The 16110-nt window shown below is 36.2% G+C and overlaps 1 protein-coding gene across 2 annotated transcripts in view; it reads right to left on the bottom strand.

The window, feature by feature from the left end:
- The window catches only part of dhx15 (DEAH (Asp-Glu-Ala-His) box helicase 15), a 61620-nt gene that overhangs the window by 34200 nt on the left and 11310 nt on the right, over positions 1-16110 (bottom strand). For both annotated transcript variants that reach the window (XM_073835599.1, XM_073835598.1), the window contains exons 5-6: positions 12019-12237; positions 2306-2473 (exon numbers count right to left, since the gene is read on the bottom strand). In XM_073835599.1, the coding sequence (XP_073691700.1) occupies positions 2306-2473; positions 12019-12237 (387 nt within the window). The remainder of the gene's footprint in view (positions 1-2305; positions 2474-12018; positions 12238-16110) is intronic.

Raw genomic sequence — 16110 nt, 5'->3', positions numbered from 1 at the left:
CAGGGGAGAGATGAAATGACACAATGCCCTGGTGGAGGGGGATGGACGAGGCAGATACTTGATATGTGAAACAGGCCAATGCTGACGCCATTCGCTACATCAAAACACAAACCAGGCATGCAGCTAAGCCTTCGTTACGGCTACAAATACAGCCATCATGTTGAAGGAACAAGAATGCGGAAATCTGCGGTTCAGTGAACGATTGCGTTCCTTCATTAGGACATCAGCAATCTCTGCCTGGCAATAATGACAAGCGGAGTCGTTTCTGTAGGGGAGCGATGACTCATTAATCAAGTCCTCATCAGATGTTGGGCTAAATGTTTGCAAACTCATAGCTGACGATCAGAAGCGATATTCTGTCAGATCTTTGGCCAGTCAAGCAGGCGGCCAGGTGCTTTTCACGAGACGAAGTAGTGAAATAGCAGTAGAGAAAACAAGAGCGATTGCATCTGAACAGCCTCCTGCTAAGAGTAAAAGATGACTGACGATGAAAGATGCTTTACAGTGGATGAGCTCTGATAAAACATCTAGAGTGATTTTTTTTTTTTTTTCAAAGCCAACATGCCAAACAACCATATTCGAGTCGGGAAGCAGAACAGGAGGGAGCGAAAGCAAACCGTCCAAAACCGACTCGAGGAAGACGGTACCGATCCAACACTTTTCAAACGATAGAAGGATGAGTAATTTCTCTTTCCAAAATTAGAGAAAAGAATCATATGCTGACAAAAGCAGCATATGCTATGAGTCACTGCTTTACCAAAGCTAAAGATGGAAGGAGGGAAAAAAGAAAACCTAATTTCCACCATTCCTTATTTCTCATCTTTCCTTCTACTGACAGACTTGAGTCATTCTCGCATCCTCTTCTTTCTTTAAATGGATTGAAGACGCGACTATAGCTATTCTGATACAATCACATATTAGTATTTGTATTACAAAATGGATAATTCAACAAAAAAAACACTACTTTTACAATCTCTATACAAGTCCTTTTTAATGCATTGGAAGTTTTTCTTAAGTGGGCTTTCAGTGCATGGGCAAAAATTATGAGAATCCAAAAATCTGTGTTTGTGAGATGAACACAGAACAAATCTTCGCATTTAAAATGCAAGACGCAGTGCTCAGGAATGTTTTTTAAAAAAGCACAGCACAAAATGAGGTAAAGTTTACATGCACCTTGGAGACTCTGCTAAATGTTAATTTTACTAAAATAAGAGGGATCACGCAGAATGCACGCTGTTTTTTACTTAGTACTGACCTGAATCAGATTTCACATAAAAGACGTCCCCATATAGTTTCCCAGAAAAAAAAATAATAGTTGAATTTATAAAAATGACCCCGTTCCAAAGTTTACATACACTTGATTCTTAATACTGATAGTTGTTCATGAGTCCCTTGTTTGTCCTGAACAGTTAAAACTGCCTGCTGTTCTTCAGAAAAATCCTTTAGGTACAACAAATTCTTTGGTTTTTCAGGATTTTTAAACCCTTTCCAACAATGACAATGATTTTGAGATAGATTTTTTCACACTGAGGACAACTGAGGGACCCACATGCAACTATTACAGAAGATTCACATGCTCACTGATCTTCAAATTCCAGAAGTTTTCACCCCAGCTCTTAATTCTTTGTTTTTCCTATTGGAGCATCAGTGAGTGTTTGTACCTTCTGTAATAGTTGCATATGAGTCCCTCAATTGTCCTCAGTGTGAAAACAAGGATCTCAAAATCATACAGTCATTGTTGGAAAGAGTTCAAATACACAAATTTGTGGGACCTGAAGGGACAAACAATGGACTCATGAACAACTATCACTAAACAAAAAAACACAGCTGTGGATCATTCAGGTAACAACACAGTATTAAGAGTCAAGTGTATATAATTTTGAACGGGGCAATTTTCATAAAATGAACTATTATTTTTTCTTGTGGACTATATGTAAACATCTTTTGTGAAATATCTTATTCAGGTCAGCACAAAAAAAAAAAAAAAACATGCATTTTGCATGATCCCTCTTATTTTTGTAAAATAACTAACATATCGCAGATTCTGCAAGGTGTATGTACATTTTTGACCTCAACTGTACATAGAAAAACAATAGAAAAGCAGCACATTGGAATGATAAAACGCATTCTGTGTGAACAGCCCCTTATGGTTTTGGAACTTTTTTCTGTGAAGGAAAAGGGAATCAGAAGGAATAAAAGCAACACCCTTCCAGAAATGCTGTGTCTGTCGCAGTTTAAACCTCTATCTTGTTAAGATGTTGTGATGATCACGATGTATTGAGTCATATGTGGCAGTGATGTTTACCTTCCTGCCGATGGCTCCGCTGGGTTTGCGGGGTGGAGGCGGCTCGAAGATCCTCTGCTGTTGCTGTGGTGGCAGCGTTGAGTAGAGGGGGATGATTTTGATGTCGCCAACCTCAGGGCCGAGATCGTCAATCTCACGTTTGATCCGTTTGCAGGCTTCGTCGATTTCCTAGAAGGTAAGCAGACTGATATTAGAAACCACAGACCGAGAATCAAGTGCAAAACTAACACCTTCCGAGTGCCAAACAACATTTTTGATAAGTAAACAAAAACATCTTTTAAGTGTAGAAATTGCAATACTACTTTTCTAATTTCTACACTTGAAAGAGATGTATTGAATTTGGACTCCAGTGACGTTACCCATTTAAACCGCTAGCTATCAGCAATTCATACTGCACTTCTAAGCTTTTCTTTTGACAGAAAAGACAGTGGAGCTTCTATTTTGAAGGAAAACTCCAGCTTTAGTGAAAACAGGTTTACAAAAACACGCCTCTACATGATTTGTAAACTAACACTTTCAAAGTGACATTTCACTTTGAAAGCATTGCAAAACCTGCAAGAAGCATTGTAATGTTTTGCAAAGATACCGCTACAGGTACATTTTTCCAATGAGCCCGAGTTGGTTTGTCATGACAGGTTAGTCTAGGATGGCGTTTTTTTTCCCTCCAAATGGACCCAAAAGCCACCAAACAAACACTGGAACACATTTACAAGGAAGTTACAATTGTTTCTGCCCACAGAGCAAATGCAATAGGGGTCCATTGTTGTTTTATTGTTATTTAAAAAATAACATCTTTATGTTCCATAGAAGAAATAGTCAAAGGTTGGGGACGACATACTGATGACATACAGTTATTCAGCAATCAAAATTATTCAACCTCCTTGACCTGCAAGACATTTTGCTGCAAAGAGCAATATTTAAAGAAAACACTTCAACAAAGGCATCAGTAAAGTATTAGAGAAAGTTTATTAATACACATTTTTCTAATTCTGAGAACTTAAGTTGATGAATAATTAAAAAAAAAAAAAAATCATTTTATCTAAACATTCATGCTGAAAATTATTCAACCCCCAAAAGTAAAATTTGGTGCAGAATCTTTTATTCTTTAAAACCACCAATAAATTCTACTTGGAAATGCTTTAAAGCTTCTGTCACCTCTCTACAGCAATCCTGGCCCATTCTTTGCCTGAAAAAGCTTTCAGATCACCGATAATATTTGGTTTTCACTTTGCCACTGCTTTCTTCAAATTCAACCAAATATTTCTAAGAAGAATTAAATTTGCAGACTGAAGAGGCCACTCAAGAACATTCTATGACCGGTGCCATGCCAGTAAACTCCTAAAGATGCAATTTTTATAAATTCCTGGATCTTCAGATAAGCTTGTATTTGTGAAGCACTGGGAGGCTAAATAACTTAAGACTGCAACTGTAACCGATGACAAAATTGCCATTTTGGGTAAACTATCACTTCAAAAACTGAGAGAACTGGGTCTCATTTGCTTTGATAAGCTCCAAATCAGTGGGTTGTATAAATCCACCCTCTATTTGTCCAACTTCACCTCATATCAACTGATTTTGAATCAGCTACCAATTAATCTCCACCTTAGCCACTTTTACAAACATCATTAACTGCTGGATCAATTCCCCTACGCTGGAAACACCAGCACCACCGAGGCTTGTGTGGCTTAGTCGCGGTACACTTGACGTGCCAGTTGTTTCAACGGAGTGAGAAAACGAAAGCTGGAGTGCATGGCGTGCGTGGTGCTCGGGTAAGATCCCTATGGCTGTGCTATCAACAGCGGCAGTCACAAGGGCACGTGTACACTCACACGACGCTTTATTATTCCAGATGGCAATGTAGTAGAGCTAATGTGAGATGAGAAAGCCGCAATGATGCATAACCAGGAGCAAATCACAACAGATCAGCTAAGCGAAGCTGAACGTTACCAACACAGTGGCTTGAGATCTAGAAAAACGTGCCAGTCGTCAGAGCAAATTAGAGACGCGACCAGCACAAATGTGTTTTAAAAAGCACATACTTACAAAAAGTAAGTGTCAAAATAGAAGTTCATCCAGACTGCTATTACCACTGTTCACTAAATGCCTTCTCTCGTAAGAAATATTCACTCTGACATAAATGAAGAATGCTTAGTATTTACTGCAAAGCTTTGTCTTTTCTCCATGCTTGAGCTCATCAGAAGAGCCACAGGAAGTCAAAGCTTATGCAGTACAGCCATCCTCAGGCCAAAGTGTGCATTGCACACTGAGATAAATGGCAAACAGTCAAGCAATGATCTCTGTGAAAACTTCAGGCTGTTGTAATAAAGCATTTATCGATATCGTGACATGCGGCGCGACATTGAAAGGCCCTAAAAGTCTCTTACATCTTTTACTTGAGACCCTTTCATTGCGTATCTAAGCAGCCATAGCTGATCATTTAGCCATAAAAGCATTAAAGCTTGCATGCGAGCTGATATCCCAGACACGGTAGTCCATGCACGCGCCGAAGCGCTCCCTGGGGCACAATATGCGCAGAAAATGGCGCCGGTGGCCATGTGCATCTTAATCAAAGCTCTGCCACAACGGAGCAGGACAAGGCAAATCTGAATGGATTGATCAAATTAGCCAAAGTATTAATAGTCCATCAGCCCTTGGGAAGCGGCAGCTGTCAGGAGGACTGCTATCCGCGCTGCCAAGGCACCGGGGAGAGAGGGACACGCGGCTGTGCCAGAGCAGAAGAGCCTGCACCTGGAGCAGGACGCCAAATCGAGATCCCTCGCTTCTCGCAGCGGGCGCGGTACAATACTGGAGGAAAATATTTTAAACGGACGCTTTAATCTACATGCTGCAGATGCAAATGAGCTGGCATGGATCTAAAGGAGAAAACTAATCTTAATCAGTGGTAATTTAGGCCTGATTTGAACGAGCAAAGTTAAACAAATAACCGCACCGTATCGTATCAGCAAGGTTTTTTTTTTCTTTTTTGAAAGATCGTGGGGTTTAAAACTGATTGCTGTTAGCGGAAAGCCTATGGAGTAAAGTTGACGCATTGGCACGAACCGGGAAAAGATAAAGAAGCTAAAACGAAGTGGACAAACTGAACTAAAATAAAGCAACTTCATTGACCTAAAAGAGCAAACTGAGCTATTATGTGACCAGTTTAAAAACCAAGCTCTTGGCCTAGATTTTAGCATATTCAATCATTCGTTAAATGGCTGAAATATAATGGCCAACTCCACTACGGTGATCATTAGTCTCATCACATGCTTAAGATGGGAAATGCTTAAGCACAGCACCCTTTGAACTGCCCAAGTCCATATGAACTCCATTAACCTAATTAAAAGCACATTAACAAGCGAATAAGCACTAAAAAGCGAGATCTGCTACTACAGAGCCAAGAGATGTTCAAATAGTGAGCATGCTGGAGTTAGTTTTGGTTGTAAACAGGGATAGCTTAGACAAAAATTAAAATTTGTTGGTAAACTGCTGCAACACAAAAAAAAAAACAGTCAATGGGAGTCAAAACACCTATAGGATTTACACAATGCAGAAAATGCTTACAAAACCTTAGAATCTAGTCATAATTTAATTTACAGTATAATATGTAATAAAATAAATAAACATTTTAAAGGAATAATCGCATACTTTTCCCTCCGTGTTTTAATTTTAAACTGTTGTGCAGAGCTTGGTTAGCCAAAAAAATAAAATAAAAATAAAAAATAAAAAGATAAACTAATGTTTAATGCCTTCCTTTTTTCTTTTTACCAAAAAAAAAACCAAAAACAAAAAAAATATTTATATAAAATAAATTACAGACTATTTTGATTAAAATTTAATTCAACTATTAAAATGGATTCCAGAAAATGAAAATGGAATACAGAATTTGACAAATAAAACTGAATTATAGAGCCTTAAAAATGTCATTTTTGTTAAACATTTAATAAACTGCTGTTAAAATTGTTTGTTTCCTGATTTTAATTAATCAGACATGCTTTCTGATTAGTGAAACTTAATTGAACCATTAAAACGGAGTCCAGAAATAATAAAACGGAAAAAAATGCAATCCAGAAAAAGTCAGATTGAGGGGGGGGGGGGGGGTAATTTGGGAAAAAAAATAAAACAGATTTTTTTCCATGTTTTAATTTTAACCGTAAACTTTCTTTAAAATATAAAACCAATTAATTAGAGACGCTTTTGATTATTAAAATTTAATTAAATCATTAAAATGGATTCCAGAAACTGAAAATGGAACACAGAATTTAGGAAAAATAAAACTGTTTTCAAAAACACTACAAAAAATTTCAGCCTTAAAAGTTTATTTTTTGTTAAACATTTAATAAATTGCTGTGAAAAAAAGCAATTTGGAAAAAATGCAAACAGAATTTGGGGAAAAAAAAAAAAAAAAATAGTATTAATAAGGCCGTAATATCTACAGAAAAAAAATCCATAAAGGTTTGGACTGATAGGATATTAGAAATGACAACAGGATTTACATTTTTAGGTGAACTACGGTTTTGGTTGAGTAAATGGCAAAATGTACAAATGTACATGTAAGAATGCCATATTTAGACTAACTTTGCTTGGAGCAGAACTACGTAAAAAAGCACACTTAAAAGTGCAAACAGAGTCGGCCCGTTCGCGATAAAGACGAGCTCGCTTGTATCCGCTGACATTCTGGACTTGATAATGATTAGTTCACAGCGAAGAGAACAATCCTGCGCATCGATAAATCTCCACTCAATTATCATCCGATGCTGGTGGAGACTCTCCAACTGCAACTTACTTGAGTTCATTCATTCTGCAACGAGCCAGCGATCAATCTCTCACCTGCAAATGAAAACGGATGTACACGACCAGACCCACTGGAGAAACTAATGACGGGAGTCTGCCGTTAATAAATAGGGTGTCAAATTACCTGATTAGGTGGATGGTGCCAAGATATGACTTCTCTTGGAAAAGGGAAGTGAGAGACATCAACGGAGGAAGCGGTGTACAGTCTGACTGTCTAGCCTGCTTTGCGAATGCGGTTTCAAATCGACCGAATTGTTGAATTACTGCAATTTGCATGTTTTTTTGTTTGGTTTTTTTGTCTCCTGTAAAGCATCCAAGGAAATTAAGTTAATTTGTCTTTGATCTTTCAAAAGGAGAAGGAACAGAACCAATATGCGGGGAACGCTGGTGATTTTCCATCTGTGACCGTATTAATCATTTGGGTGGGTCCCTGACCCTCCACTGCGCTCAGGTGAGCACTGGTTGCAGGAGACGTAAAATAATAAATGGCTTAATTTCAGGGCTGAATCTGGGTCATTCTCTGCCATCTCTCACAGGCTTTTGCCTTTGCGCCAAGGCCAGCTGTGTTCATGGCCATTATCAATCTAAGCATTGATCTCTTCTGCACTATTTAACTGTTGTGTGTGAGGCGGCTTGAAAAATGTCACAAATGACAAATGTGCCTCATAATGAGCATCTTGAATGTGAAGTCATAAAGCCACATACACACAACCAAAACAAAGTACCCGCAGTTTGGAATTTATTGTTTTCTGCAACGATATTAATAAAGACTTTTAAAGAAAGAAAATTTCAAACTTCAAACATGTCTGAAGGAAAAAAAATAATTAATAAAAATTGAGTCACGTGGCATTTGTGCAAAATATATATGTGACCCTGGACCACAAAACCATTCATAAGGCTTAATTTTTTTTGGACTTACACAATGCAGAAAACGTGTACGGAATCCAGTCATAAAAAATTAATTTACAGTATAATGCTGAATGCCATGTAATGTGCCAAATTTTGTTCTGAGAGTCACTTAATGAACATCACCATATGACATACAAACAGAAATAGATGTCAACAGCAACAGCATTCATTTTTATTTGATTAAAAGATAAGCTTATGTTTAATGCCTTCCTTAAAAAAAGAATTTAAATACTCAACAGTTTTTCTGAAAAAAAAAAAAAAAAATTAAAATTAAAATTTAATTCAACAATCAAAATAAATTCCAGAAAAGGAAAATGGAACACAGAATTTGGTACAAATAAAACTGATTTAAAAAAAAAAAACTTGAAATATGCTTGCTGAATAATGAAACTTCATTGAACCTAAAGAGTACAGAAATATATTATATATATATATATATATAAACAAAACAAAACAAAAAAGCAAAAAAAAAAAGATTTTGGGGAAAAAAAATAAAACTTTTTTTTTTCCATGTCTTAATTTTAACCGTAAACTTTGTTTAATTATAAAATCAATTAATTACAGACGTTTTGATTTAAAAAAAAAATTCAATTAAACCATTAAAATGGATTCCAGAAACTGAAAATAAAACAGAATTTAGGACAAATAAAACCAAATTGGAGAAGGATTTTTCGAAATTAAGATTTAATAAGATTTCTGAATAAATAAGATTTCCATTTAAGTATGTTTTGTTAGGATATTTGGCTGAGATACAACCATTTTAAAATCTAAATACTAAGAAAATCGCCTTTAAAGTTGTCCAAATTAAGTTCTTACCAATGCATATTACTAATCAAAAATTAAGTTTTGATATATTTACGGTAGGAAATTTACAAAACATCTTCATGGAACATGATCTTCAATTAAAATCCTGATGATTTTTTTGGCATAAAAGAAAAATTTCTGACCTATACAATTTTTGGCTATTGCTATAAATATACCTGTGCTTCTTAAGACTGGTTTTGTGGTCCAGGGTCACACATAAAAAATGGAAAATGCAGACGGAATCACGGGATACAGTCATAAAAATTTAATCAACCCTACAACGCGGAATATGCCTATTTAAAAATGAATTCTGCACAGTCTGCACGTCTCTGTATCTGAATGAATGGCGTAGACGCCAGTTTTGTTTAATACTAGGGGTGTGACGAGATCTCGTGGCACGAGATCTCGCGAGACTCCGATGTGTCCCGCGAGATCTGACTGGTCTCGCGAGAACGTGATGATATCATGGCAAAACATTTTGCAATGTTTACATTAGGGCTGCATGACTAATAGTTATAAAAATATCACGATCTCTATTCAAACACCCATGCGATCTTATTCATGAATGACTGTGATTCAGCATTGTCTGTTACAACTGTTTCACGCGCTCCACTGACGCTTACCATGTGAACGTTATTGAAGACATTCGAATCTGCATTCTTACTGCTGTGGTTTCAGAAAGCAACACAAACAGTCTTTTTAACCACATAATCATCATCATGTCTTTGTTACAGACATTTAAATAACATAAGTACTGGGATAAAAGCTTATAGTTTGGATATACACACTTATTGTCTACAGTAGCGATCAAAAACGAAAGTATAACACGTATGTAGAGTAACGTTTATTCTCTTCACCAGGAGAGGGCGACAACTGCACGTTTAAAAAAATATTTGTCATTGAATTAAACATTCAAGAGATTCCAATAGTGAAAGTCTTTATTAATTGATACACGGGCTCCTTCATTTTTTTTAGTTTTTTTTTTTCAGACTTAAGCAATGAACATTATTTCAGAACCAATAGTAAATTATGTCATTTTGTTTAATTTTCTAATCCTTTTTTTCTTCAGAATCGTGATCTCCAGTTTATAAAAGAAAATTGTTTTTCAGTTTACCCAGAATCATGCAGCATTTTTATTACTGCATATAATTCATTAAAATATAAGTTTAATTTCATAAAGTACAAGTTCATATCAAAATGCACCTACATTTATTTATTTTTTTGCATTTTGTGTTTTTTGTTGAATAAAATACTATTGTCCCCTATATATTTCATCATTGAGGATTTATTTAAAAAAGTTAAAAAATCTCGTCTCGTCTCGTTCTCGTGAGCCCAAAATCTCGTCTCGTCTCGTGAGATAAGTGTCTCGTCACACCCCTATTTAATACACACATACTAAAGCGCATATGGCACTCAGAGAAAAACGCATTTCAAAAAAGTTAATTGATTTGCATTTTAAAGCATTTGATCCCCTATCAATCAGCAAGATTTTTGGCTTGTTACCTGTCTTTTATACAGGTAACAAGCTGAGATTATAGGAGCACTCTCTTAAAGGAAATGCTCTTAATCTCAGTTTGTTACTGTATAAAAGACACCTGTCCACAGAAGGCATTAATCAATCAGATTCCAAACTCTCCACCATGGCCAGGACCAAAGAGCTGTCCAAGGATTTCAGAGACAAGATTGTAGACCTACAAAAGGCTCGAATGGACCATGGTCAAGCAGCTTGGTGAGAAGGTGACAACAGTTTGTGCGATTCTTATTATATACACACAGCCAAGTCAACAAAGGAGTGGCTCAAGAAGCACATTAAGGTCCTGGAGTGGCCTAGCCAGTCTTCAGACCTTGATCCCATAGAAAATCTGTGGAGAGACCTGAAGGTTCGAGCTGCTAAACCAAAACGTTAATGGCTTGGAGAGGATGTGCAAAGAGGAGTGGGACAAAATCCCTCCTGAGATGTGTGCAAACCTGGTGGCCAACTACAAGAAACATCTGAGTATTGTTAAGTATTGTTTTGCAAAGAGGTCAAACACTTATTTCACTCATTAAAATGCAAATTAATTTATAACTTTTTAAAATGTGTTTTGCTGGATTTTTTTGGTTGTTATTCCGTTTCTCACTGTTCAAATAAACCTACTTGGGCTGCTTGATTATGGCAAAAATCATAATCACGGTTATTTTGGTCAATATTGTAATCACGATTATTTAACACGATTATGAGTGGGTCCGGAAGTCTTCACTGTAAGATTTAAACATGCTTTGTTTCTTATAAAAATACAAAAGTCCCTCTATCAAGAGCAGTGAGTGATTTTGTCTTTATCTTTTGTTGTTCGATTAACATTAAGCACAGAGACGGCAGAGGAATATTACTTGAGGCCGAATATTTCACACACGTAATTTCATTCTCAAACTGTTAACATTAAATTGAGAGATATCTGACAAAGGTTTGCACGAATAATCACCAAACGCCGCATTTTGACATATATTTGCATGTATTTGGCCCTTTAGGTTCGCATCTTAAGCTAAACGTTCATTTTACTTGTTTGTGTTCTACTCCGTCTCTGAGCGCATACACAGAACAGTGAAAATTCTCTTTTGTGCTTTTAAAAACACAACATCAAATAAACATTAATAAATCCCATCCCATTTTATGCAAGTCACGTTACATGATTTTACTGATCTGCATGTGAAAATGAGCTTTTATAGAAGAGCGAAAGCACACAGAGTTCGGAATCGGAAGCAATAATTGTTTATCTCGATTATTGTATTTTCATAATCGTGTGAAGCTGAAATCGAAACTGAATTCTGATTAATTGCACAGCCCTAAACACCTACCATTAAAATTATAGACTGACCATTTCTTCATCAGTGGGCAAACGTACAAAATCAGCAGGGAGATCAAATAACTCTTTTCCTCACTGTATATTCTGAGTGGAAATCAACCTCTGTACACCGTCCTTGGATAAAGAAAGCAAAATGCTTGAGTTTGTACAGTTTAAAAGTGAAATTCAAGCACTTTTCAAAAACTTTATGTACAGTCGGTGTTTTCCAAGGCCGAGGATGCTGTTTATAATACACTTATAAGAGAAAGGGAAAATATCAAGCAGTTTCAAGGACGATACTCAACATTCAAGCACTTGAGAATATAATGGATAAAATCAAGCATTCTCTGCATGAAGCCTATACAGAGAAGACATCAATGACATTACCTCTTGTCCAGTGAGGAAGAGCAGCACATCTCCCTCATCTTCCTCACACATGTGGATCTGGATGACCGTGCGAATGGCCGCTTCCAAGTAGTCCCTCTCCGGCTCGGGCGTGTAGAAGATCTCCACGGGATGCGTCCGGCCAGGAATAGTGAGCAAGGGGCAGTTGTCGAAATAAATCTGGAACTTTCCGGCGTCCAGTGTGGCGCTCATTACGATGACCTGGGGAGAAATAAACAGACTGAAGTGGTTTTTGAACGGACACCATTTCACACAGCATTTGGTAGAAGCCGCTGCGCTTATATGTGACCCTGGACCACAAAACCAGTCATAAGGTTAAATTTTACAAAACTGAGATGTATACATCATATGAATACTCAATAAATAAGCTTTCTATTGATGTATGGTTTGTTTGGATAGGACAATATTTGGCCGAGATACATCTATTTGAAAATCAGGAATCTGAGGGTGCAAAAAAATCAAAATACTGAGAAAATCACCTTTAAAGTTGTCCAAATTAGGTTCTTAATGCATATTACTAATCAAAAATTACATTTTGATATATTTACAGTAGGAATTTTACAAAGAATCATCATGGAACATGATCTTTACTTGATGATTTTTGGCATAAAAGAAAAGTCAAACATTTTGACCCATGCAATGTATTTTTGGCTATTGCTACAAATATACCCCAGCGACTTAAAACTGGTTTTGTGGTCCAGGGTCACATATGTGCTTTGCCCGTGTCGACGACAAGCACGCCTGGTTCACTCTGGGGACATGATGATTCTAATAGAAGGAAAAAAAGCAGAGAGACATTTTGAGGTCCACCCGGCGCCTTTCCACATCATGACACATTATAATTGCTCTTAAAGCATATTAAACTTTAAGGCTGCGTGGGGACGCGGGGCTGAGGGATCACTTGGAGTCACCTAGACCTTATTTAACAGTCTCTGAACACATGTATAACCTTTGATTTGTTCCTGACAACAAGTAGTCATTACCCATCTGCTTTATGAGAATCGCTCCAGCACATTTCAGCCATAAAACTCGCTGTGCTTCTGCTCTCCTTGGGCTGATGGCTTTCAAATGGGCTGACCCAGCAGCAGCCACTTTACCTGCACTAAAGCGACTGGCTGTGCATTTCTGAGTGCAACGGCCACGTTTGTCTTCAAACAAACGGCCACACAGCTGTCAGGTGCGTGAGCGGCTTCGTCTGCAACAGTACAACGAAGAATACAGAGAGATGGACACTCGCTGAATTATTTGCATTTGTTAACAGAACCATTTTTCCTGGCTCAGCTTTATTACGCTTCAAAACTGAACTTCTTACTAGTTAGCCTTTCTCTCTTTACATAAGTGTTCATTCAAATATATGTCTGTGCACATAATATTCAACTTCCAAAATACCTAATACAGGGTTTCTGCAGATATGAACAAGTGAAATTTAAGACTTTTTAAGACCTTTTTAATACCACCTTATATGAAATTTAAGACCGAAACCTGTAATGGAAATAGATATTATATTACATGCATATATGTAATATTTAATGTGTTTAATGTAAAAAGCAAACACAATTTCATGGCTGTCATAAATTAAATTTATTACTACGATATACTGTGAACTTTTCATATCAGCAGATACTATTCCACACAAAATATCCCCATAAAAGTACCACTAGAAATATCTGACGTAAAAAAAAAAATTCTGAAGCAATATTTTCATCAGTGCTCTATTAGCTTTTACATCTTAAATCTGCATATTTGATTTACCTTTATAAAGGCCTTTTTTAACTTTTGAATGTTATGCATTACCTTTGAAATTTATTTTATGAATCTATCAATAAGTTCTAAATGGCTGTTAGCAGTGAGATTACATAATTTACACTGCAAAATTAAAAGTGAGATTAATGTTTTAAATACATTTATTGATTTATAAATATATACATTAGAAATGTTGGGTGTGTGGAGGCATACTTTTAAATACACTAAATTACCAGCAGGTGGCGGTAAGTCACTTCATGAGCGAGTTATTTCAACTGATTCGAGCAAAACGCTGAATTATAGCAAAACGTTGCTAGGAGAATGCTTCTGCTAATGTTGCATATTGTCTAATATGTAAGTAACTACTTGACTAACTAATTTTTTATTGAGCTAAAATTAATGTAACATTTGTAATTGTGAAAATTTTCAACAAAAAGCTCACTTGTTATATTACTGAACTATATCATGTTAAATAAACTATACATTTGAAATTTTTACCTCAGTGTGTTTCTTTAGAGTGCTGTTACATTCATTTGTTTTAAAGTATGTCACAAACAGACCAGATATACACTATCCATTATCAATTTCTGTTTACGTTGAATGTATTAAAATAGGAATCTTTCTTGCCTTTCGATGCTTCGCTAGTTGTTTTTGTCACTTCAGTTTTAATCAGGCGGTTTGTTCGGTCGGCAAGTAAAAAAAAAAAAAACATTTTAAAAGTATTTCGAAGGCTGGCGGTCAGCTAGCTCGACCTATATTTCTTATTATTATTGAGAACATTATATACAGAAAAAGGTAGTTTGACCTGTATTCTGCTACTGCGATTCTGTCTGAAGACGCAGTAACTTCCACAGAGGGAGAAAAAAATCTAGTTGTTAGCAACTGGCCTTAGCCAAGACCTATATTCAGTTTTTTCAAGCTAAGTATCGCTAAACTTGCACTTTCCCATAGCTAAAAAGTTAAATCCATTTTACTTCTGCGGTACAATCCGAGAGAGACTCGCGCCAATAACAGAAAGCTGATTGGCTATTGCATGCTGGTCTCATTTGTAGTTTAAATACAGCAAATTATATTTGGAATTGTGAAATAAAGAACTACAACACCACGGAAACAACAAAAAGAGAATTTAAATGAGCATTAGAGGTAGCGTAGCATGGACATCGGAAAAATAAGACCTGTGTAAAATTATTTAAGACCTAGAACGGCGAATTTAAGACTTTTTAAGGCCTAAAATTTTGATTTTTAAATTTTAGACTTTTTAAGACTTTTTAAGACCCCGCGGAAACCCTGCTAATAAATTATTTGAAAGTTATTATGCATATTACTTTGCTTTAAAAATTTAAAAAGCGGTTTATGAAATGAAACCTGGACATCCAGGAACATAAACCTATATGTGACCCTGGACCACAAAACCAGTCGTAAGTGGCACGGGTATATTTGTAGCAATAGCCGAAAATATACTGTATGGGTCAAAATTTTCGCCAAAATTATGCCAAGAATCATAAGGATATTAAGCAAACATCATGTTCCATGAAGATATTTTGTACATTTCCTACCACAAACATATCAAAACTTTTTTTTTATTATTAGTATTAAGCATTGCAACTTCATTTGGCCAACTTTACAGGGGATTTTCTCAATATTTAGATTTTTTTGCACCCTTAGATTCCAGATTTTAGTTGCACAGTAGCATCTTGGCCAAATATTGTCATATCCTAGCAAACCATGTGTCAATGGAAACATATTTATTCAGCTTTTGGCCCTTATGACTGGTTTTGTGATCCGGGGTCACATATGAGAGTTTTTGCAGGTATATTTAATTTGTTTTCCGAGACCTTTTAAAAGACCTGTTAAAGAAAATTTAAAGAGAAAATATCTAAACCTTAAATCAAGACACTTACTCAAAATTACATTCACTGTCTTGTTTTAAGATAATTTAAGCCTTGTTTTCTGAGAAATTCATCAAAATGAAGTGAGTTTAACAAGTACAAATATCTACCCTAATTAAAGGGGGGGGGGGTTCTGACAGACTTTTGTTCTTGTTTTAAAATAAACTTAATTTTGTTAAATTTTGTAAGACTTCAATCATCTTAAAACGACAAAATACAGAGAAAGAGATTCTTTTTTTTTGCAGCATATGCAACATTTAATGCCATGATTTGACCTTAAGATCTGATTTAACATCTTTTTAAGGCTCTAAGGCCTTGTGGATGAGCAAATTAAGACTTTTTATGACTCAGTGGAACCCTGCTACATACAATTCCATTGCTTTTTAAAAACATGAATGCTGATTATTAAATAGGGGCGTAACGATATGCCTAGGTCACGATA

Source organism: Garra rufa, chromosome 3 (assembly GCF_049309525.1).
Source record: "Garra rufa chromosome 3, GarRuf1.0, whole genome shotgun sequence".
Classification (NCBI taxonomy): domain Eukaryota; kingdom Metazoa; phylum Chordata; class Actinopteri; order Cypriniformes; family Cyprinidae; genus Garra; species Garra rufa.
Note: the sequence above shows the minus strand (reverse complement) of the source record. Positions and strands in the feature narration are given on the sequence as shown.